Source organism: Trachemys scripta, chromosome 7, assembly GCF_013100865.1.
Source record: "Trachemys scripta elegans isolate TJP31775 chromosome 7, CAS_Tse_1.0, whole genome shotgun sequence".
In the NCBI taxonomy this organism is placed as follows: Eukaryota; Metazoa; Chordata; order Testudines; family Emydidae; genus Trachemys; species Trachemys scripta.
The window spans coordinates 31,898,484-31,916,881 of record NC_048304.1 but is presented as its reverse complement, the minus strand read 5'-3'; the positions used below and the strand labels follow the sequence as shown (position 1 = coordinate 31,916,881).

The window sequence follows — 18,398 nt, the reverse complement described above, 5'->3', positions numbered from 1 at the left end:
TAGCGCTGTGAGGGATTTCTCCTGGCGGTAGGATCCGTCCTCCTTGGTTTTCGGTAAGGGGGTGGACCTTGTAGTGAGTGCACCCAATGGAGATCAACGCTGTGATGATTGGCGGCGACGGGACCCAATGGGCGCTGGTCCGTGGGAAGCAGGTACCGGGCGGGGCTGAAGAGGCGGCTGGACTGCTGGTGATGGGGCTGTTGACTATTCTGAAGAAGATGCGACAGAAGGAGCGGGAGCTGCGGCTTCTTATGCTGTATCCTTTTGCAGGGGGAGAGGATGGGCGGTACCAAGTATCGCGTGATAAAGGGGCTTCTGTCTTTTATATGCGGGAGCTGACGGCAGTACCAAGGATTTGGGGGTGGGGGGAGGGATGTATCCTGTGTGTCTGGGGTTTGGGCTGGACCAACAGTTCTGGGGGGTATCCTGTGGGTCTGGGCTGTACCGGGGTGCTAGGGGGAGGGGGTGTATCCTGTGGGTCTGAGCTGTACCAACAGTTCTGGGGGGAGGGGGTGTATCCTGTGGGTTTGGGCTGTACCAAGGGGTTTGGGGGAAGGGATGTATCCTGTGGGTGTGGGATCTGGGCTCTACCAAGTGTCCTGGAGGAGTGCTATATTGTGCTGGTGAGGGGGACCAACTGTCCTGGGGGGCTGTATCCAGTGAATAGAGGGGTAAATAGGGTTGCACCAAGCGCTGTGAGTGGCTGATGGAAGAGGAAGGGGCTGCGCTGGTCCCAACTGGGAGTTTCCTTTTTATGGGCTGATCCACCATCCAGCTGTGACACCAACATCTCCCCCCCACACACACACTCTCTCTCTCTCATGTGGCTTTCCATGTTCTGAGCTGCCATCTCCTTGACCTGCCTCCCACAGTGGCCTAGACAATGCTGGCAAAACCACCATCCTGAAGAAGTTCAACGGGGAGGATATCGACACCATCTCGCCCACACTGGGCTTCAACATCAAAACTCTGGAGCACCGGGGGTGAGCGCCCAGCAGAGTGTCTGATCTATCCACAGGCCCCAAAACCTGCCCAGCCCATACATCCCCTGGAGAGGATTGTCCCTCCAAAGTCTGATTTTTTCCCCCCCCCACCGCACCCCAGGGCAGGATTATCCACCCCTCCCCACACTGCAAATCCTCAGCCTCTGCTCAGCCCTGGTTTCAAACCCCCTTAGCCATAGGTGGTAGCTCTGTGGGAAAGGATCTTGGGGTTTCAGTGGCTCACAAATTGAATATCATGGTCTAGGTTTGCTTGGTCCTGCCACAGTTCAGTGGAATGGACTTGATGACTTCTCAAGGTCTTTTCCAGCCCTATATTTCTGTGATTCTATAGTGTGCCCTTGGAGAGCTGATTCCCCTGCCTAATAGATCTCAGTAACCCTGATTCTTTACTCCAAGTTCTGTACAGATCCCTCACCTCATTCCCCTAACAGTTCCTGCTCCCCCTTGAGCTTAACCCCCTTCAGATCATGGGGGTGGTTCTTCCGCCCTCCCAGGTGTCACTTAGCGAAAGCAAGATGAGGCTTTATTGACAGATCCCCTGCCCCCCACCCTCAGCTCAGCGCCTTGCTCACTTTCTGTCACTCTTAAGGGATTTGGAGCCAAGAAGGTTTGGTCTCCCCAGAGCCAGATGCAGTGGGATCATCCCCTCCTTTCTCCAGGATGCCTGTTTCCCAGTGCATGCTGGGATCTTGCCTGACTGCCCCTTTACCTCCACACTCTGTGTCTTTTTATACTGCTCAGGTTCAAGCTGAACATTTGGGACGTGGGCGGACAGACATCCCTGCGCTCCTACTGGCGCAACTATTTTGAGAGCACGGATGGTCTCATCTGGGTGGTGGACAGCGCTGACCAGCAGCGCCTGCAGGTCTGCAAACAGGAGTTGCAGAGCCTCCTGGTGGAGGAGGTGTGAACTTCATCTATCTGGGGGGCAGGGAGGGTCTATATCGGGGGTGGGGGGGGAGCTGTACCAATTCTTTTGGAGGGGGGGGGGGCTGTGTATCCTGTATTCTGCCAGGAAAAGTGATATGTATGGGATGGGTTGTATCAAATGTCTTGGGAGAGGCAGTGTATCTTTTGGGCATGGGGGAGTGGGCTGTATACTGTGAGTAGGTGGGACAACTTCTGGCTGAACTAGGCTGGAGGTAGCTGGAATTTGGGTTGGGATCCCTGAGGGGCCTAGTTTGGTGTTGACCTGCTGGAGGCAGCACCTGCCTCTGCTGCAGAGAGGACCCCAACCCCCTTGCTGCCAGGTCCCCCAGGACTGAGAAACAGACCCCTGTCTGGGACAGAGGAGGAGGAGGTAGGCCTGGCTGGGTGGGAGGGTGCTTGAAGGGCTAATAGGCATGGGGGACCAAGACAACAGGGTCATGCAACTCACCTTGTGCTTCATTCCCCACAGCGCCTGGCCGGAGCTACCCTGCTCATCTTTGCCAACAAACAGGACCTGCCGGGAGCACTGTCCTCCAATGCCATCCGGGAGGTGAGAGCCACTGGCCTGAAGCAAACCAGGGATATTGACTGAGGGGGGTGGGGTCTGTTGGTTGGAGGACGGGGGGCAGGGACTGGGAGTCAGCTCTTCTGTTCCCAGCTCTGGAAGGGGATGGGAGTAGAAGATTTACACCAGATGAATGGCAGCCAGGACTCCTGACTTGTCTCCAGTTTATCACTGACTCACTGTATGATCTTTCCCCTCTCTGTACCTCAGTTTTACCAGGTTGAGAGTAAGGGGCTAATCCTTCCCTCTCCAGGGCAGGGACAGGAGGGTGTGCTAGTGCTGGGAGATGTGGGCTGAGGACAGGTTTGGTCTTAGCACACTCAGGTAACTCAGCATCGTCTTCCCTTCCCTTCAGGCCTTGGAACTAGACAGCATCAAAAGCCACCATTGGTGCATCCAGGCCTGTAGTGCCTTCACTGGGGAGAACCTGCTGACAGGGATCGACTGGCTCCTGGATGATATTTCCAGCCGGATCTTCACCGCGGACTGACCATGCCCCAGACGTGGCCCCCTCCTTTCTGGGGGGCTGCAGGAGTGGGGCTGCATCCAAGCTTTGAACAGAGTTCCCAGGACCATGTGGCTGTTGTTTCCATGGACCCTCCCATCATGCTTTCCTCCAACAGTCAGTTACCGGGACAGCAACTCCCCTTGGATTCAGCCTAGATCCCAGCTGCCCCCTGGAATGACGCATGGCTTAGTGCCCCTGGCCCAGGTCTCGTGCATGCGTTTCAGGGTTTGAGCCTCTAATGCTGGCAATCAATTGGACCCAAATGATGGGGGAAGCTGGGGAAGCAGAGGGACCAGGTCATTTATAGTCACGGGGGTGGGGGCTGAGGCCCCATCACTGGAGCATAAGGCCTGTTGAACTGTGTGTATGAGTGGGACTGGTAGAGAGGAACGTGCCCCCCTCCCCCCAAAAAAAAACCGCCAATCAAACAACCCCACCTCTGTATCAAACATTCACTCACATTTTTCATCTCCTGTGCTAATAAAATCAGTGGCCTATGTCCCTGGCTGTGCCTGGATTCCTTGACCCTGCGTGGATTTGCCTTGTGGTTTTGGCTTATTGTGCCAGCTTCCCCTGAGAGATGGACTACCCCTAGGGTGGCTCTAGATGCCCAGTTACAGTATCTGTTTCTCACATGGGCTTAATGATGCCTGTATATTTTTTTTCCTGTCTCAGCTGAGTTGCAGATGGGGGCAGGGACACTCAAGAGGCTGGGAAGGGTGGTGTTCTGCAAGGATCTCCCTCACCCTCCCACTCTATCCTGAACCTGCTGTGGTTTTAAGCAGAGAGAGATTCACTTCCTGTTCTTAACTGTTACTATGAGCTATTAAACAGCCCCCTCTGTCCCAGTCAGTGGTGGCTGCATCTCAGAGCCAAGCAAGGGATCATTGAGTAAAAAGTCCCTGCTCCCCACCTCAGAGGGGGCTACATCTCAACACTGGGTGAGGGATCCCTGTAGAAACAGCTTTTGTGCCCCACCCCAGAGGCAGATGCATTTTAGTGATTGAGAAAGTTAATCTCTGTCAAATACAGTTTAATAATTCACCTCTCCAGTGCATTTAATCTCAATTTGCTCTGCAAACTCTCCATTCACCCTCATTGTGCTGCAGCAACCTCTGGGATGGAGAAGGGATAGCAGAGCCATGAGAGGTGCTGTTTTGGCCAAGATCCCTGAGGCAGTGGGAACCCCTGGGCTGCTGCAGACATGCCCTCTGGTCAGCTGTGTCCATACAGTGATGGCAAGACCTCGACTTTAAGGATGTACCTCAAAGATGCCCCCCAACGTTGAACTGCGAGGGCTGGAGCAGCCTGGCTGGGGTTGGAATGGGACATGGGGATTGAGGTTCCAGGAGCATCAGAATTTCAAACCTTATTCCTAGCTCTTTGCCCTACTTGTAAAAGCCCATCAGCATTAGAAGGGTGACACCATTTTTCTCTCCATTCTCTATTTACCTCCCTTATCAAATAGCCTCCCCTGGCCCTGCCCCTTTACCTTCCACTTTCTATCGGATAACATTGGACCCTTTATACCTTACCCTGTAACCCAGTGGCTCTCAACCTTTCCAGACAACTTTGCCCCTTTTAGGAGTCTGATTTGTCTTGTGTACCCCAAGTTTCACTTCACTTAACTACTTGCCTACAAAATCAGACAAAAGTACAAGTGTCCCAGCACAGTTACTGAGAAATTGATCACTCTCATTTGTACCATATAATTCCCAAATAAATCAATTGGAATATAAATATTGTCGTTACATTTCAGTGTATACTATATAGAGCAGTATAAACAAGTCATTGTATGAAATTTTGGTTTGTGCTGACTTTGCTGGTGCTTTTTGTGTAGCCTGTTGTAAAACTAGGCAAATAACTAGATGAGTTGATGTACCTGGTGGAAGACCTCGGCATACTCCCAGGGCTATTCATACCCCTGGTTAAGAACCACTGCTGTAACCTGCTTCCTTTACCCCAGCTCTGTCCCAATTACCCCTTTGCCCCTGCCAGTTTTCCCCTCTGTACTCCTTTCCCCATTCCAAGCTCAACTCCCCGCTTACCCTGCCTCTAACATGTGGGCACATTCTAGAGGAGCCCTTGACTCTTCAGCTCGCCTGCAGCCTTGCTCTTTACACACGCTCCCTGGGCTGGGGCGGGGAAAGGAGGTCCGGCCCGTGTGCGTAGTAAATGTATGGGTGGGGAGGCGGCTACATTGCTTGCGCATGCGTAGTGGCTGTTCGACAAACCCACGCTCCCAGGCGGCAGTCGCTGCTGCTGGGCTGGCTGCTGATGTGGGGGAGGGCGGGCTTAGGATTTAAAGGGGCCGCAGCCCCAATGGGAGGAGGGTGATGGCCTGCAGGGTGAAGGATGAGTACCAGCGGCATTACACGGTCACAGAGCCGAGGAGCCACCCCAAGGGCCACACCGAGTATAAAGTGACAGCCAAGGTGAGGGGCAGCTCCTGGGACCCTCCCCAGGGGGCTGCGCGTGGCTTCTTTAAGGCGAAGGGCCCTCCCTGCTGGACAGCAGGGGCTGCTGATACCCCCATGAGAGGGGGGCACCTCACTTGGCCTCCTTAAGGAGGTAGCACCACGGGGCGAGACTTAGCCCTGGTACTTTTCATGGGGAAGGACACTGTACGTAGCCGCTTTAAGAGGTAGGGAGCTGCGTGTGGACCCCGGTGGGTCTCCGTTTTGGGGTGTCGTGGGTGTGGTCCCTTTAAGATGGAAGCTTCCTGCAGGGAGAGCCTTGTGTTTGTGAGTCCCGTGAGACCTGCACGTGGGACGTGGCTAGCACCTGCCACAGCTCGCCACGCCCCAGGCAGGGGTGGCAGGTTTGTATAATTTTTGGTGGTGCCCAGAACAGGTCTAAGTCTTCCCTCCCCCGCCCCACCTAGTAAGCCAATATTTTTTTTTTTTAAATGTAAAAATGTGAGGGCTCTGGGGGTGGGGGCTCAGGGCTAGGGCAGAGGGTTGGGGTGTGGGGTGAGGGCTGTGGATGAGGGGTTCATGATGCAGGAGGGGGCTCAGGGCTGGGGCAGAAGGTTGGGGTGCGGGGGGGAGAGGACTCTGGCTGGGGGTGCAGGCTCTGGGGTGGGGCAGGGTTGGGGATGAGTTTGGGGTGTGGGCTGCCCCAGGGCTGGGGCCAGAGAGGAGGACTCCCCCCAGCACTCTCCCCTCTTGCAGCAGTGAGCTCTGGGAGAGGGGCCCCCCTCTGCTCCCCCAGCAGCACACTCACCTTGCACTACTGTCACTGAACGTGCTCCTAGGGCCTCTCTCAGGTCCAGGAAGCCCCCTTGCCTCCCCTGTAGTGGGTGCTGGGGGGCCTGCCATCACATGTGTGCCTCCTCCCCTGTTGCTGCCCCTCGCTAGGGGTGGAGCTGCCCCTTGCCCAGTGTGGGGCAGGAGCGGTGACTGTGGGCGGGGGGCCTGTGCTGGTGGAGGGTCCCGCTGGAAAAGGGAAGGGTCTGAGGCAGAAGGGCAGGGTCAGCCTGCCCTGGCACTATTGGATGGGGGGCGTTAGGACTCTGCGGCCACAGTTGATGCCGGGAGCCAGCAGAGCAGAGGCAGCGGGGAGCTGCAGGAGAGAGACCCAGCCCCAAACATTGCTGGAGCCAGGGCACCACGGGCCCCTATAACTTGCTGTCCCTGGTCCCCTGCCATAAGCCCTAGGCACTGCAGATGTCGTAGGTCAAAGACATGTCCCACATTGCCCATGACCCAGGGATGTCCCAGGTTAAAGGTACCTCCCATGCCCTGGGGATGTCCCAGGGGGGTGACCCCTGACACACCACACCCCATGGCTGTCACATTTCCCACATCCTAGGCTGATGTGCCCCTAGGCTGCTGGTCCCTTCATTAGCCCTGAACCTCCCCATCTCCACCTCCTGGCTCGGAAGTTACTGACTCCTTGCCTCTTCCCTCCATAGTTTGTTTCGAAGAAGAACCCAGAGGATGTCAAGCAGGTGACTCTTTTTAAACCCATCTGCTCGTGCAGGGGAGGGGTGCGAAGAAAGGGTGGGAAGGAAGCCATATCCATCTGTCCGTATTCTCAGAGAGGGAGCAAAGAATTTGGGGCGGGGGGGAGTGTCTCCACTCCAGGCTTGCCCACATGCACGGCTGCTCAGCAATGATGGGCAAAGTCCCAAAATTTGAGGTCTGGTGGAGCTGAGTTTTGGGGACGGTTTTGTCTTGGGGCTTTGAGTCCTATGGCAAAGGTTGCGGGTTAGGGGCAGAGTGACCAAGGTCTGGGGGTAAAAAGCAGGGGGACAGAAATCCAGGAGTTTGACATCAAAGTTCAGCCTGGAAGGAGCTGGGCCCATAGATTTGTATTTGAGGGTTTGAGTTGAAGGGTTGCAGTTTTGGGAATAAGGGAAGGGTCCCTGGGACTGTGGGAGCTGCGGGGTTAGTGCACATCTGTGGCTAGTTAACTGGGGCACCTGGGGGGCTTGTGTCCTTCAGATCACGGTCTGGAAACGGTACAGTGACTTCAAGAAGCTGCATGGGGACCTGTCCTACATCCACCGCAACCTCTTCCGGCGCATGGAGGAGTTCCCCACCTTCCCCAAAGCCCAGGTCTTTGGTAAGGGGCTGGGTGGGGGAAGGGGAAACAGCCCCTGGAGCCTGATTCATCTGGGTTGCCCCCAGAGCAGTGGCAGAGAGAACTCCCCCCACACATACAGACGCACTCCGCTCCCCCCATCCCTCCACCTTTCCCCCCGCACAGCTCCCTCTCCCATGCCCAGCTCCCCCCATCCCCACAGCACAACCCCCCTAATCCTCCCACACAGCTTCTTCCTTCCCACAGTGCTCCACAACAGGGGCACACAGTGGACCATACCATGTGAAGTGAATTGAGGTGGGATGCCCACCAGACAGTGGCAGGGGTGGGTGGGCTAGAATGTACCACAGGGCTTAGAGGTGAAGTGGATGGTCTGTCTAGGGAGGGGGTTGTGCTGGAGGATCTATCCTAATAGCTCTGTCTTGCAGGCCGCTTTGAGCCCGAGGTGATCGAGGAACGCAGGAAAGCGGCTGAGGCCATGCTGAAGTTCACGGTGCATATTCCTGCGCTGAACAACAGCCCCCAGCTCAAGGAGTTTTTCAGGGTACGTGGGGTAGGGCTGGGCTGGGCTGAGGGACCCCGGGGTGGTCAGTCCATTGCTGATGCATCAGGCTGCTCACACACATGGCAGTACCAACGGCCCACGCAGTTGCTCTACACCTCCCTTGAAAAGCTTGGGCTGAGGAGAGTCTCCCCCTCCCAGTGTACAGCAGAGACTCCTCTGAAAGATGATAGTCAGGACTGATTGGGTCTAGTGGGTTAGAACAGTGGGAGCCGGGAGTCAGGATTCCCAGGTTCTATTCCCAGCTCTGGGAGGGATCTGGGGTCTAGTGGGTTATGGGGGGAGCTGGTATCTGGACGCCTGGGTTCCCTTCCCAGTTCTGCCACTGACCTGCTATGTGGTTCTGGGCAGGTCACTTCCCCCATTTGTGCCCATCTTCCCCACTGTGCATGTCAAAACATGTCTGCTGCCAGTGGAGAAGCGCGAGGCTAATACCCCATCCCTGCCCCCATGGCCACACTAGCACCCCAGTCCCCAGCTCCTCCTTTACCATGCTGCTTCCTTCCTCCAGGGAGGGGAGGTAAAGAGGCCCCTGGAGGCCTGTGACCTACGCATCCTGCCACCCCCTCTGATCCCAGTACCACAGGAGGGCACAGATGCCGGGGACGATGCTCAGGGATCTGTGGCAGAGCTGGGACTGCAGAGCCTGGAGCCTGAGCGGGAGCTGGAGCCGCACCCACACCGAAGGGAGCAGGCGGAACCGCAGAGCCCAGTGCCCCTGGGAGCTGTGGGGGTAGCGGGGGAGGAGCATAACGGGGGAGAGGAGACAGGTACAAGATTCCTGCTATTGATTTTGTGGGTTACAGCAGGGCGACCGGGAGTCAAGATTCCTGGGTTCTATCCCCAGCTCTGGGAGGCGGGAGTCTGACTGAGTGACAAGAGCTGGGTTTTCTGGGTTCAGTTCCATGCCCTGCCACAGACTCCCAGTGTGACCTTGGACAAATTGCTTCCCCTGTCTGTGCTGCTCTTCCTCAGTCTACAAAATGGGGATAATTGTACTGACCAGCCTCTTAGCAGGGCTGTGAAGCGTTAATTAATTGCTATGGGGAAAGCCTTTGACTTCCTCAGAGGAAAGGCACAAAAGAGGCAAAAATATTATTGCGCCGTTAAATGTTATGGTGTTGATCTGTGACGTTCAGGAACCTTTTCCCCATTTTTATCATTTAAACCTGACCCTGGCTACCCAAACAGACCAACCTTGTGCTTACGGCCAGGGGAGCAGGAAGGGAAATTTGCCAGCTGAGTTTCAGAGCAGAGATTTGAGCAACTCTTATTTATATTGTGGGAGCATGAAGGGACCCCATTATGGGGTGCACCTTAGCTGGAGTATTAAGGTTGTACCTGGAGGACCCCTCTGTATTAGAGCCTCACTATGGTGTCCACATTATCACCAGTATTGCGGTGGCACCTACAGGCCTCAGCTGAGCTCAGGGCTCATTGTGTTACATGGTCTCTGTCCAGAAAAGCTCACACTCTAAATAGACAAAGGGTGGGAAACAGAGGCACAGAGAGGTGAAGGGACTTGTCAAAGGTCACCCAGCAGGTTGGTGGCAGAGCTGGGAATAGAACCCAGAAGTCCTGAGGCCCAGCCTTCTACCCTAGCTATTGGACCATGCTGCATCTCAGTATATGTGAAACTGACCAGCCCGGTGATCAGCTCTCTAAAGTGGCATCGCTAAGAGCCACTCCCTAGTAGGGAGGATTGGAGGCTGCGATTGGGGAATTAGGTCCCCAACTCCCAGAGGATTTTGACATTTAAAACCTTTTACAAATCCCAGCATGATCTCCATGAAGGACGTTGCCCTTGCCAAGGGTTTGGCTTCCAAAGGCACTGACTGACCGTGGCTCTGATTGGGGCAGCAGGCACTTCAGAATCCCAGGCCTCCCCTTCTCTGCAGGCTGGGGAGCAGGATTAGGGGACAATGCACCATGAGCACATGACATTCAGCTGATTCAGGGGGAGACAGGGGATGATGCATCATGTGGTTTGTAGGTGGGGGAATGAGGGAGGATTCTGCGGCTACAGCAGGCGAGTCAGGAGTCGGGAAACAAAGAGCTGTAGTCACAGCCCAGCACCAGGGAGGGACTGGACAAGAGGCAGCTCAGGGGCCTGAGCCTATAATGAAAGGCCTCACTTTCAGCGTTCGCCAGTGAAGATTGTCAGATCCCAGGCTCTATCCTGCCTCAGGCAGAGGCTCTTCAGCTGGCCCAGCCTAGATGCACTTAGCAGCACTAATCATATGATGGTGGTTCCTAGAGGCTCCTAGAGGTGCTGTATTACACCATAGAGTACAGTATGCACAGGCCCTGACCAAGATTGGGATCCCTCTGAGGTACACAGTAGTAGTAAAATAGCATCTAGAGACCTCAGCTGTGATCTGCGCCCCATTATGGGTGTGCATTATTAGTAATATTATGGTAACATCTTCAGGCCCCATCCAATATTGGGGGCCTTATTGTAGTGTGTGCAGTAGTAGTAGTAGTATGGTCACAGCCAGATGCCCCAGCTGAGATCAGGGCCTCATTATGGTGTGTATTATTAGTAGCATTACAGTAGCACCTAGAAACCAGCTGAGATTTGCACCCCGTTATAGCATGCACATTATTAGTAGTAATAGCGTAGTGCCCACAGGCCCCATTATGGTGTGTGCTTTATTATTAATCATACAGTAGCATCTAGAGGCCACAACCAAGCCTGTGGTCCCATTTTGGTGGGTGCATTAGTAGTAGTATTACATTAGCGCCTACAAACCCAGCGAGAGACCGTCTCTGCCCCAAAGAGCTCACAGACAAATAGTGACTCTCCCGGTTGTATAGATTGGGAAACTAAGGCCTTGAGCACCAGACCCTCAGCTGGTGGTGGGGCTGCTCCCTGGGCAGGTAGGCAGGCTGGCTCCTCAGGGTGGGGTTCAGTTCAGATACCCACACTTTCTCCTGTGCTTTGTGCCTGGCTCACAGGGGACCCTGCACTGGCTGCTAAATCCGAGGAGGATCTGGATCTGCTCTTTGCCTCGGTGGGGGAGGAGAAGGAGAGCGGGTCACCTCTCCACGGCCCCCTGTCTAACCAGGACCTGGCCCTCTTTGACCCCTTCATCAAGGAAGGTAGGAGGGGGTTAGATGGGTCTGGGTCATCTCTAGGGGACGCCAGCTCTGATCCAGTCCCAGCGTGGGAGCACTGGCTGGCTCAGGGGAGTGGGAGATGGAGGCTTTCTCCTCTAAGAGCTGGGCAGGCTCAGGCCATTTGGAGGGTGCAGGGGTGGGAATCTTGCCTGGTGCTCCCCATAGTGGGAGAGGGGAATGGAGGGTTTCAGTCTCATGAAGCCGGCATGGGGTCCCTGCTCCCTTCTACCGTGCCTCCCCCCCACACACATACACTTTGTGCTTTCAGAGCAATGCTCAGCCAGCCCTTCCCAGGGGGCCATGTTGGCTGTGGGATCAGAGCTGCTCCCCGGCCAGGACATTGAGCTAGCAGCTGATGCCCTGTGGGACCTGCAGATCTCTCAGCCTGCGGAGCAGGAGGCAATACAGGGACTGGACCCAGGAGGGTACCTGGCAGTGGCCACTGAGGAGATCACACTGGCCTTGAAGAGAGAAGCAGCCAAAGACTACGCAGGGGCCCTCTTTGGCTACCGCAATGGGGTGGACATCCTGCTGAAGGGGGTGCAAGGTACTTGGAGGGGTGGGGGAACCTCTTGGTCTGACCTCATTGATAAACCGGTACCCTCCATAGCATAGAGGGGAAAGTGAGGCACAGAGAAGGTTAGTGACGTCCCCCACAAGGCATGGCATGAAGTCTGCAGCACAGCCAGAGCAGAATGCAGGAGTCCTGGCCTTCAGCCCCCTGTTTTAACCACTGGACTTCACTCCCATCCCAGAGCTTGGCATCGAACCCAGGAGTCCTGACTCCCAGCTCTCTCCCCTACTCTCCCAGTGATGTTTGTGTGTCATGGCAGCTGTTAGCCCCCTGCCCATTAGTGTCTGCGTTCCGAACCCTCCCTCCCATCAGCGGTGTCTTACCTCTATTGATTCTCCCCCCCCCCCCCCCCCCAGAGCGGAGTCACAGGCCTTGATTCCATCAGGCTGCACTTGGCCCCCTCTCTAAAGGTGTGTGTGTCCCCTAAATCACCCTAAGCAGGGACTTGGGGCAACTCTCACAAGCTGCAGTGGAACAACCTCCCCATGTCACAGCCAACCTGCTCGCTTGCAGGGATGTGAGAGGGGATTGGCCTGGGCCACCGCTGTTATTACCAGAGCATTGCACCCTTCATGGCATAGGTAGGCCAAACTGTATAGCCAGTAGCCCCTCCCCATTGCTGGCTAGCCCCTCATTTGCCCCCACTGTGTCCAGCCCCCTGCCCAGACAGGGCCTTTGACCATTACCACCCCTCACACCCGCCCAGCCCTTCCTCCCCCAGCTGGACCCCTCACCTCGATCCTCCATTAGCACATAAGAAGTTGGATAACAGAGCTTGGCCTGCATGAGCAGTGAAGTGTATGGCCCTCTGGTGAGCTGCTGCCTGTGATGTGTGTAGGTGGCAGCAGAGGGCACCAGAGAGCCTCTGCCTGCCGCACCAAGCGGACCGCTTTCTAGTGAAAATCAGGGTTTGCTTGTCCCCAGTTCAGCAGGGTGCTGGTGCCTTGACTGTTCCCAGCGATTCTGGGAAGTGGTCAGTTTTCATAAGTTCCCACATTCCAGCCAGACAAAGAGAGGCCCCGAAGTTCAGCGTGGTCCTCCCTTCTCCTGACCCGTAACCACTAATGAGGCTGCATCTGGTCGCCCCAGTCCTGGAGCAGGACCCCAGTGTGCTAGGTATTGCACAACCACGGAACAGGCAGTCCCTACCCCAAAGAGCTCCCCAGCTGCAGCTGGGTGTTGCCAATGAGCCAACCACCCTCAGCCTGCTGTCAGGCGGGAGGAAGATCCAATATTAAGGTTACCCAGGGTGTGAGATTGATCCTATCCCTTTGCCAGGGCTGCCACTTCCTCTTTGGCTTAAGCACAGATTTTGCTGTGGCTTTTTGGCCATCTTTTCCCTTCCCTGATCCTTGAGGGTCTTTTTGTTTCCCCAGGCAGTTGCAAATTAACTCAGGCTACCTAACAGCAGTGTGGATCCTCCCACATTTAGTCTGGGCTGTTGTGGCCAAACAGTTCGGCGTAAAGAACAAACCCACAGCTGCTTTCTCGAGATGTCACTGAGTTTGGAGGTCCGAGTCTTGGTCCTGAACTCCCTGGTCCTCAGCCCAGACATGCACCAGTCCTTTGGGACCAGCTGGCAGCATGCTGAGACAATGTCTCCTGGCCACCGTTCTCCAAGAGCAGGTCTTCCCTGCGGAGTTAACTCTGTGATTGCATGCGAATTGTTAGCCTCACCTCAGTTGATGAGTCTGCCTCGCTCTTGGGAGGTGCTAAGATTTCAGGGAGGCATCCTATAGTCCTTATTACCACAGCAAGCCGAGTGGCTGTGATCCTTTTCTAGTGAATTGGGGGAGAACCTGTCTGTCCTTTACAGGCACCTGGACAAGGAGGAATTGGGGAAAGGCACTGAAGGATTAGCTGCCCTCAAGCAGCACTAGCAGTCACCCTGCCCTGTTGTGCTAGCAGCTGGAGAGACAAGGCCTCAGTGTCATACGTTTCACTGCAGGGAGGAGTTGGCTAGCACCATAGCTCAGTGCGGGGAGCCAGCTCATTGCTTACAGTCATGGGCACATCTGTTCATTTCTCCTCTCCCTACCCAGGAGACCCCGATCCTGCCCGCCGGGAAGCAGTGAAGAAGAAGACAGCCGAGTATCTACATCGGGCCGAAGAGCTGGTCCAGCTGACCCATCTCCAGCCATGAGCCAGGATCTAAGTCCCCTCCCTGCCCCCAGGGCATGGGGCTGAGTTGAGCTCTGAACCCCAAACTGCCTTTCCGAAGGGATCTAGGGCCAACACATTCACATACCAGTGACTTAGCTAAAGCCTTTCCCTCATGTCCTCACTGGGCTCAGAAGCAGGACTACAGGCCCCGGCTAGAAACACACCACTCACAGCGCCTCCATGGTTTGCTTTAACACAGGGCTGTATGGGGAGGGGGGGAAATCTCTCTGCACTACTAAAGATGTTTGTGTCTATAACACCTCTTCAGACAGTGGGTGATTCTTCTTCTGGCCCTTTGGCTTGTGCTTTGAATAGTCATCAGTCAGGAAGCTTCAGCTCTTTGCAAAGGTGAATGAGCCCTGGAGCCCCCACACCCAAAGAGGGAGAGGTCAACACCCCCACTTTGCAGAAACTGAGGCACAGAGAGCTATGACTTGCCCAAAGTCATAGGAAACTGGTGGCAAAGCTGGAAATCGAATCCAGCAGTCCTAGCTTCCTCTTGTTCTAGTTCTCTAGACCTCACTCCCCTCCCAGAGCATAGAGTAGAAGCCAGGTGTCCTGACTCCCAGTTCCCCCTCCCCTCTCAGAGCTGAGCATAGACCACAGGAGTCCTGGGACTTGAACATGAGAATGTAATGGTCAAAGGGCTGGGCTTCTCCCACATGAGCTGAGTAAAGCTCTTCCTTCAGACAGCAGCAGGTCTTTTACCCTCTGTGTTACAGGCACTAGTGGGTGACAAGGCCAACACACTAGAGGGGTGGAGGAACCTATAGTAGGAAAGGAGGAGAGGGGAATGGATACAGAAGAACTCCCGTGGCCCTGCTTTCCTGCTGCGTATGGAAACCACGTGTCCTCCCCCATTCACTCAGCAGCATGAGGTGAAAGCTGCTGACTCATTCTCCCAGCAGCACTGGAGCCCCCAGGGGACTATTGGCAGAGACTAGCGTGTGGCCAGGGCTCCATCCTTAGTAGGGGGCCCTGCATCAATCCTGTGGGGCTTAGACCCTCTCATCTTCCCCATGAAAGCAGGGTCAGGATTTAACCCTCAAGCTTTCTCCTAGAGGCACAATTAGTCAGGGCAGTGCTTGCAAGAGACCCTACAATAACAACCCAGCATCTATAACCACAAGGCTTGCAGGCCATTCTGTAGCAGGCTTCTGCCGATAACAAACCAGCGTGGACATGAGGCTGCTTGGGTAACAGGAACTAGTGGAGAGGGGCTCACGTTATGTAGCTTGTGTCAGCCAAGCACATTGCACACACCAGGGGCTCTTTGCCCTCCGTTCCCCCCACAGTTCCTTGTGTGCCGCCCTCCTATCCCCCATGGGATGCAAGGCAGTCACTGCCACCTGCCCTTCACCTGAGGGGGTCTTGTCTATGCCTGCTGTAGAGCAGCCCCCCGCCTCTGGCAACACAAGCCCAGCCTTCCAGGCTGCCCTTGGCACACACTGACCTCCAGCTCCTACACTTGTTGCCCTGGAGTGCCTAGCCCCGACCCGCTGGGCACACTCAGCTTTGCCTTGCCTGCAAGAGCAGCACACAGCAACTTCCAAGAATCACCTCCAGCTCCCTGCTCTGCTGAACATCCAGCACTTAGGCAGTCAGAGTGAAAATAAGCCACCTTTATTAGCAGAGGAGAGAGACTCAAATGAGGGACAGGAAGAATATTGGAAACAATCTCAGTTACACGGAAAACAAAGTCATTGCATGCCTAGACTTAACTCACAAGATGTTGCCACATCTCCTGCAGGACGGTTTGCCCCAAGTCCTTTTCAGCCAGCATGGCTGAGATCCCCCTTTCATAAGCTCAAGCCTGCTGGCAGCCTGTCTTCACAGATTGTGGCATGCCAGGACATCTTGCTGCACCCCCAGAAATACCAGACTGAACTCAGTGCGTTGGCAGACTTCTCCTGGGACACATAAAATGGCCTGCCAGAGAGATAGCTGCCTCCCACACAGCTTTGAGTGCTCTGCCTTTAACTACAAAGCAGAGAGAACACAATTTTCAGCATAGCCACAACTCCTCACGTTTTCCATACATCCATCTGACAATTATTTTGGTGACCAGTGTGACGCAGGCTTCTAGTAGAGACCTTGCATGACCTTTTTAGTGAACTCTGGGGATCCCTGTGCCCCTATGTATCACTGTACCCTCTGCCAGTTGGCATTGAGAGGTCTTTGGGTCACAGCCCTCTATTTTGAGGACTCAGTGATTCCACCCCACCCAAGTGCTCTGTGTGCCCCCCTTTTCCTTTCCTCCAGGCCAGAATATGTACATTTTCTCTATTCTCCCCTATGCCAGGGATTCTGCCTTCCATTTCCCACAAACCAGGGCCTTTATGTGCTCCTCCCACCATACCAGGCTTCACCATTTCCTCCTATGCCAGGAACTCTTTGTATCCCCACACACCAAGGTCATATAGATTTGTCACCTGACTATAATTATAGGAGATATCCCATCTCCTGGAACTGGAAGGGATCTTGAAAGGTCATCAAGTCCAGCCCCCTGCCTTCACTAGCAGGACCAAGTACTGGTTTTGCCCCAGATCCTTAAGTGGCCCCCTCAAGGATTGAACTCTCAACCCTGGGTTTAGCAGGCCAATGCTCAAACCACTGAGCTATCCCTTCCCCCTAGCTCCACTCTCCTTCCTCAGTCAATCTAGAACTAGCCTAGTGGCTCTCATCTATATATAAAGCTCTTAGCCCCACCATCCCAGGTAAATACTGCCTATGGGTGGGACTTAATCTATAAATACACCATCCTCCATCTTGAATCCTTTTAGCTACCCACCAAACAGCTTTTGGTTCAGAGAAGCAAGCCTCACCCAAAGATGGGGAAATGTTGGGTGGGGGGGATGTGTGTTGTTTTGGGAGAGGAAGAGAAGAGGGTAAATTATTTACCCCAGGGGGCATTTTTAATTTGTAATCTTAACTGTTGGGGGAATCCTTAGGGTTTTCTGTCTCACAGCCTTGTTTGGGTAATGCCCAGGTTCTCTGTGTTTTACCTGGTCCACACAATGGATGAGAGCTTATTACTGCTTGGCATTTCTCTTGTGGCTTATCTGGTAGCGGCCTGTGCTGCTTTCATTGAAGGGCCTGAGTTCAGTCCCCCTCCTGATGACTCTCAACTGTGACTACCATAGAGAAGGATTAGATGGAGCCTTTCCATGAGGTCTTGTGGTTAAGGCCCCAGGACTGGGACTTCAGAGACCTGGATTGGATTCCTGGTGCTGTCACAGACTTGGGGTCTGACCTTGGGCAAGTCACTTCCCATCTCTGTGCCTCAGTTTCAGAGTACTGCCAGGGTACATCCTTTAATGTTTCTGAAGCTTGTAACTACTCTGATGGGCTCCTCAGAGCCAGGGAGAGCTGACAGTTCCGGAGAGCTGCTGTCTGTTGGATTCTCTTAAAATGGAATAAAAAGCTCAGGAGTCCTGTCTCCTCCCCCCCACCCCTGCTCCCAGAGCTTGGAATAAAACCCAGGAGACCTGATTCTCTGGCTTCCTCCCAATCCATTAGATCCCACTCTATTCCCAAACCTGACTCCCAGCCCCCTTTAGACCACACTCTGCTCCCAAAGCTGGAACTAGAACCCAGGAATCCTGACCCTGTTACTCTAACCACTGGTCCTCAGTCCCCTCCCACAGCCAGGAATAGAACCGAGGAGTCTTGATTCTTGGTGTTAAATGTATTTTACCTGTAAATCTCCCATCCCTCATGTGTCTGAGAAAATTGGGCTGTGGAGGTTGTGGGTCAATAGAGAGAAACCTCCCTGGTTCTTCAGTGTCCTGGTGTGTGGCTGCAACCTGGATTTATGGCTTTCTTGGGGGCTGAAATTGTGGGTGAATTCTGGTCAGAGAGTGAGGGAGTGTGAGTCTGATCGTATAATGTCTCCTCACTGTTAACCTGTGGGACTCGTTGCCACAAGGTCTCATTGAAGCCAAGTTAGAGGGATTCAGACTAGAATTGGATGTTGATCTGAATAACGAGAACATCCAGAGCAAAGATTAAAATGTCATCTAAGCTTTGGGAAAGAGCAGAAACCCTCATGCTTCGGGGCAAGAGCTCATTCCTGACTAATGGGGGTCAGGAGGAATCTGCCCTTGTGATCCACTTATGTCATTACTGAGGGCTCCTTCACCTGCCTTTCAAGCAGCTGGGCCGGGCTGCTCTGGGAGATAGGATACCAGGCTAAATGGGCCCCCTGGCATAGTACTTCCGAGGTTCCTCTTCTAGAGGGGATGTGGTCCCCTTGCCCTGATGGCTGGGGCAGGAGATCCAGGAGTTCCCTTCCATGCTCACAATTGCAAAGCACTTTGCAAGCAGCAAGGAAACAAAGCACACAGCTGCCAACTTGGGTGGGAACAACTGAGGCACAAAGAGGGCAAAAGAACTCCCTCCCAGTGCCAAGGGGAGAGCTGGGA

At 54.5% G+C, this 18,398-nt stretch overlaps 2 protein-coding genes across 6 annotated transcripts; both read left to right on the top strand.

Annotated features, from left to right (window-relative positions):
• The first annotated feature begins 53 nt into the window (after nucleotides 1-53).
• On the top strand, nucleotides 54-3,506 carry ARL2 (ADP ribosylation factor like GTPase 2). Of its 2 annotated transcripts, none has more exons than XM_034775547.1 (5): nucleotides 54-256; nucleotides 873-983; nucleotides 1,746-1,869; nucleotides 2,404-2,484; nucleotides 2,855-3,506. In XM_034775547.1, the coding sequence occupies exons 1-5, from the start codon at nucleotides 87-89 to the stop codon at nucleotides 2,987-2,989; spliced, it is 621 nt and encodes a 206-aa protein (XP_034631438.1). In that variant the 5' UTR covers nucleotides 54-86; the 3' UTR covers nucleotides 2,990-3,506. The 2 variants fall into 2 exon arrangements, with proteins under 2 accessions (XP_034631438.1, XP_034631437.1); XM_034775546.1 differs by having other exon boundaries at nucleotides 1,746-1,908.
• Nucleotides 3,507-5,251: 1,745 nt separating this feature from the next.
• SNX15 (sorting nexin 15) lies at nucleotides 5,252-14,241 on the top strand. 4 transcript variants are annotated; one of them, XM_034777177.1, is made up of 8 exons: nucleotides 5,252-5,442; nucleotides 6,924-6,959; nucleotides 7,456-7,576; nucleotides 7,984-8,099; nucleotides 8,629-8,887; nucleotides 11,076-11,219; nucleotides 11,506-11,784; nucleotides 13,854-14,241. In XM_034777177.1, the coding sequence occupies exons 1-8, from the start codon at nucleotides 5,344-5,346 to the stop codon at nucleotides 13,952-13,954; spliced, it is 1,155 nt and encodes a 384-aa protein (XP_034633068.1). In that variant the 5' UTR covers nucleotides 5,252-5,343; the 3' UTR covers nucleotides 13,955-14,241. The 4 variants fall into 4 exon arrangements, with proteins under 4 accessions (XP_034633068.1, XP_034633072.1, XP_034633069.1 ...); XM_034777181.1 differs by having other exon boundaries at nucleotides 5,333-5,442; nucleotides 7,456-7,472; XM_034777178.1 differs by lacking the exon at nucleotides 5,252-5,442 and adding an exon at nucleotides 5,517-5,651 and having other exon boundaries at nucleotides 7,456-7,472.
• The last annotated feature ends 4,157 nt before the right edge of the window (nucleotides 14,242-18,398 follow it).

Excerpts from the sequence above, each read along its gene's own strand:
- ARL2 (XM_034775546.1), top strand. The coding sequence starts at position 87 with ATGGAGATCAACGCTGTGATGATTGGCGGCGACGGGACCCAATGGGCG. Across the intron at positions 257-872 it reads GAGCTGCGGCTTCTTATGCT|TGGCCTAGACAATGCTGGCA; the intron begins GTATCCTTTTGC and ends TGCCTCCCACAG. Across the intron at positions 1,909-2,403 it reads AGAGCCTCCTGGTGGAGGAG|CGCCTGGCCGGAGCTACCCT; the intron begins GTGTGAACTTCA and ends CATTCCCCACAG.
- SNX15 (XM_034777177.1), top strand. The coding sequence starts at position 5,344 with ATGGCCTGCAGGGTGAAGGATGAGTACCAGCGGCATTACACGGTCACA. Across the intron at positions 8,100-8,628 it reads AGCTCAAGGAGTTTTTCAGG|GGAGGGGAGGTAAAGAGGCC; the intron begins GTACGTGGGGTA and ends TCCTTCCTCCAG. Across the intron at positions 8,888-11,075 it reads TAACGGGGGAGAGGAGACAG|GGGACCCTGCACTGGCTGCT; the intron begins GTACAAGATTCC and ends CCTGGCTCACAG.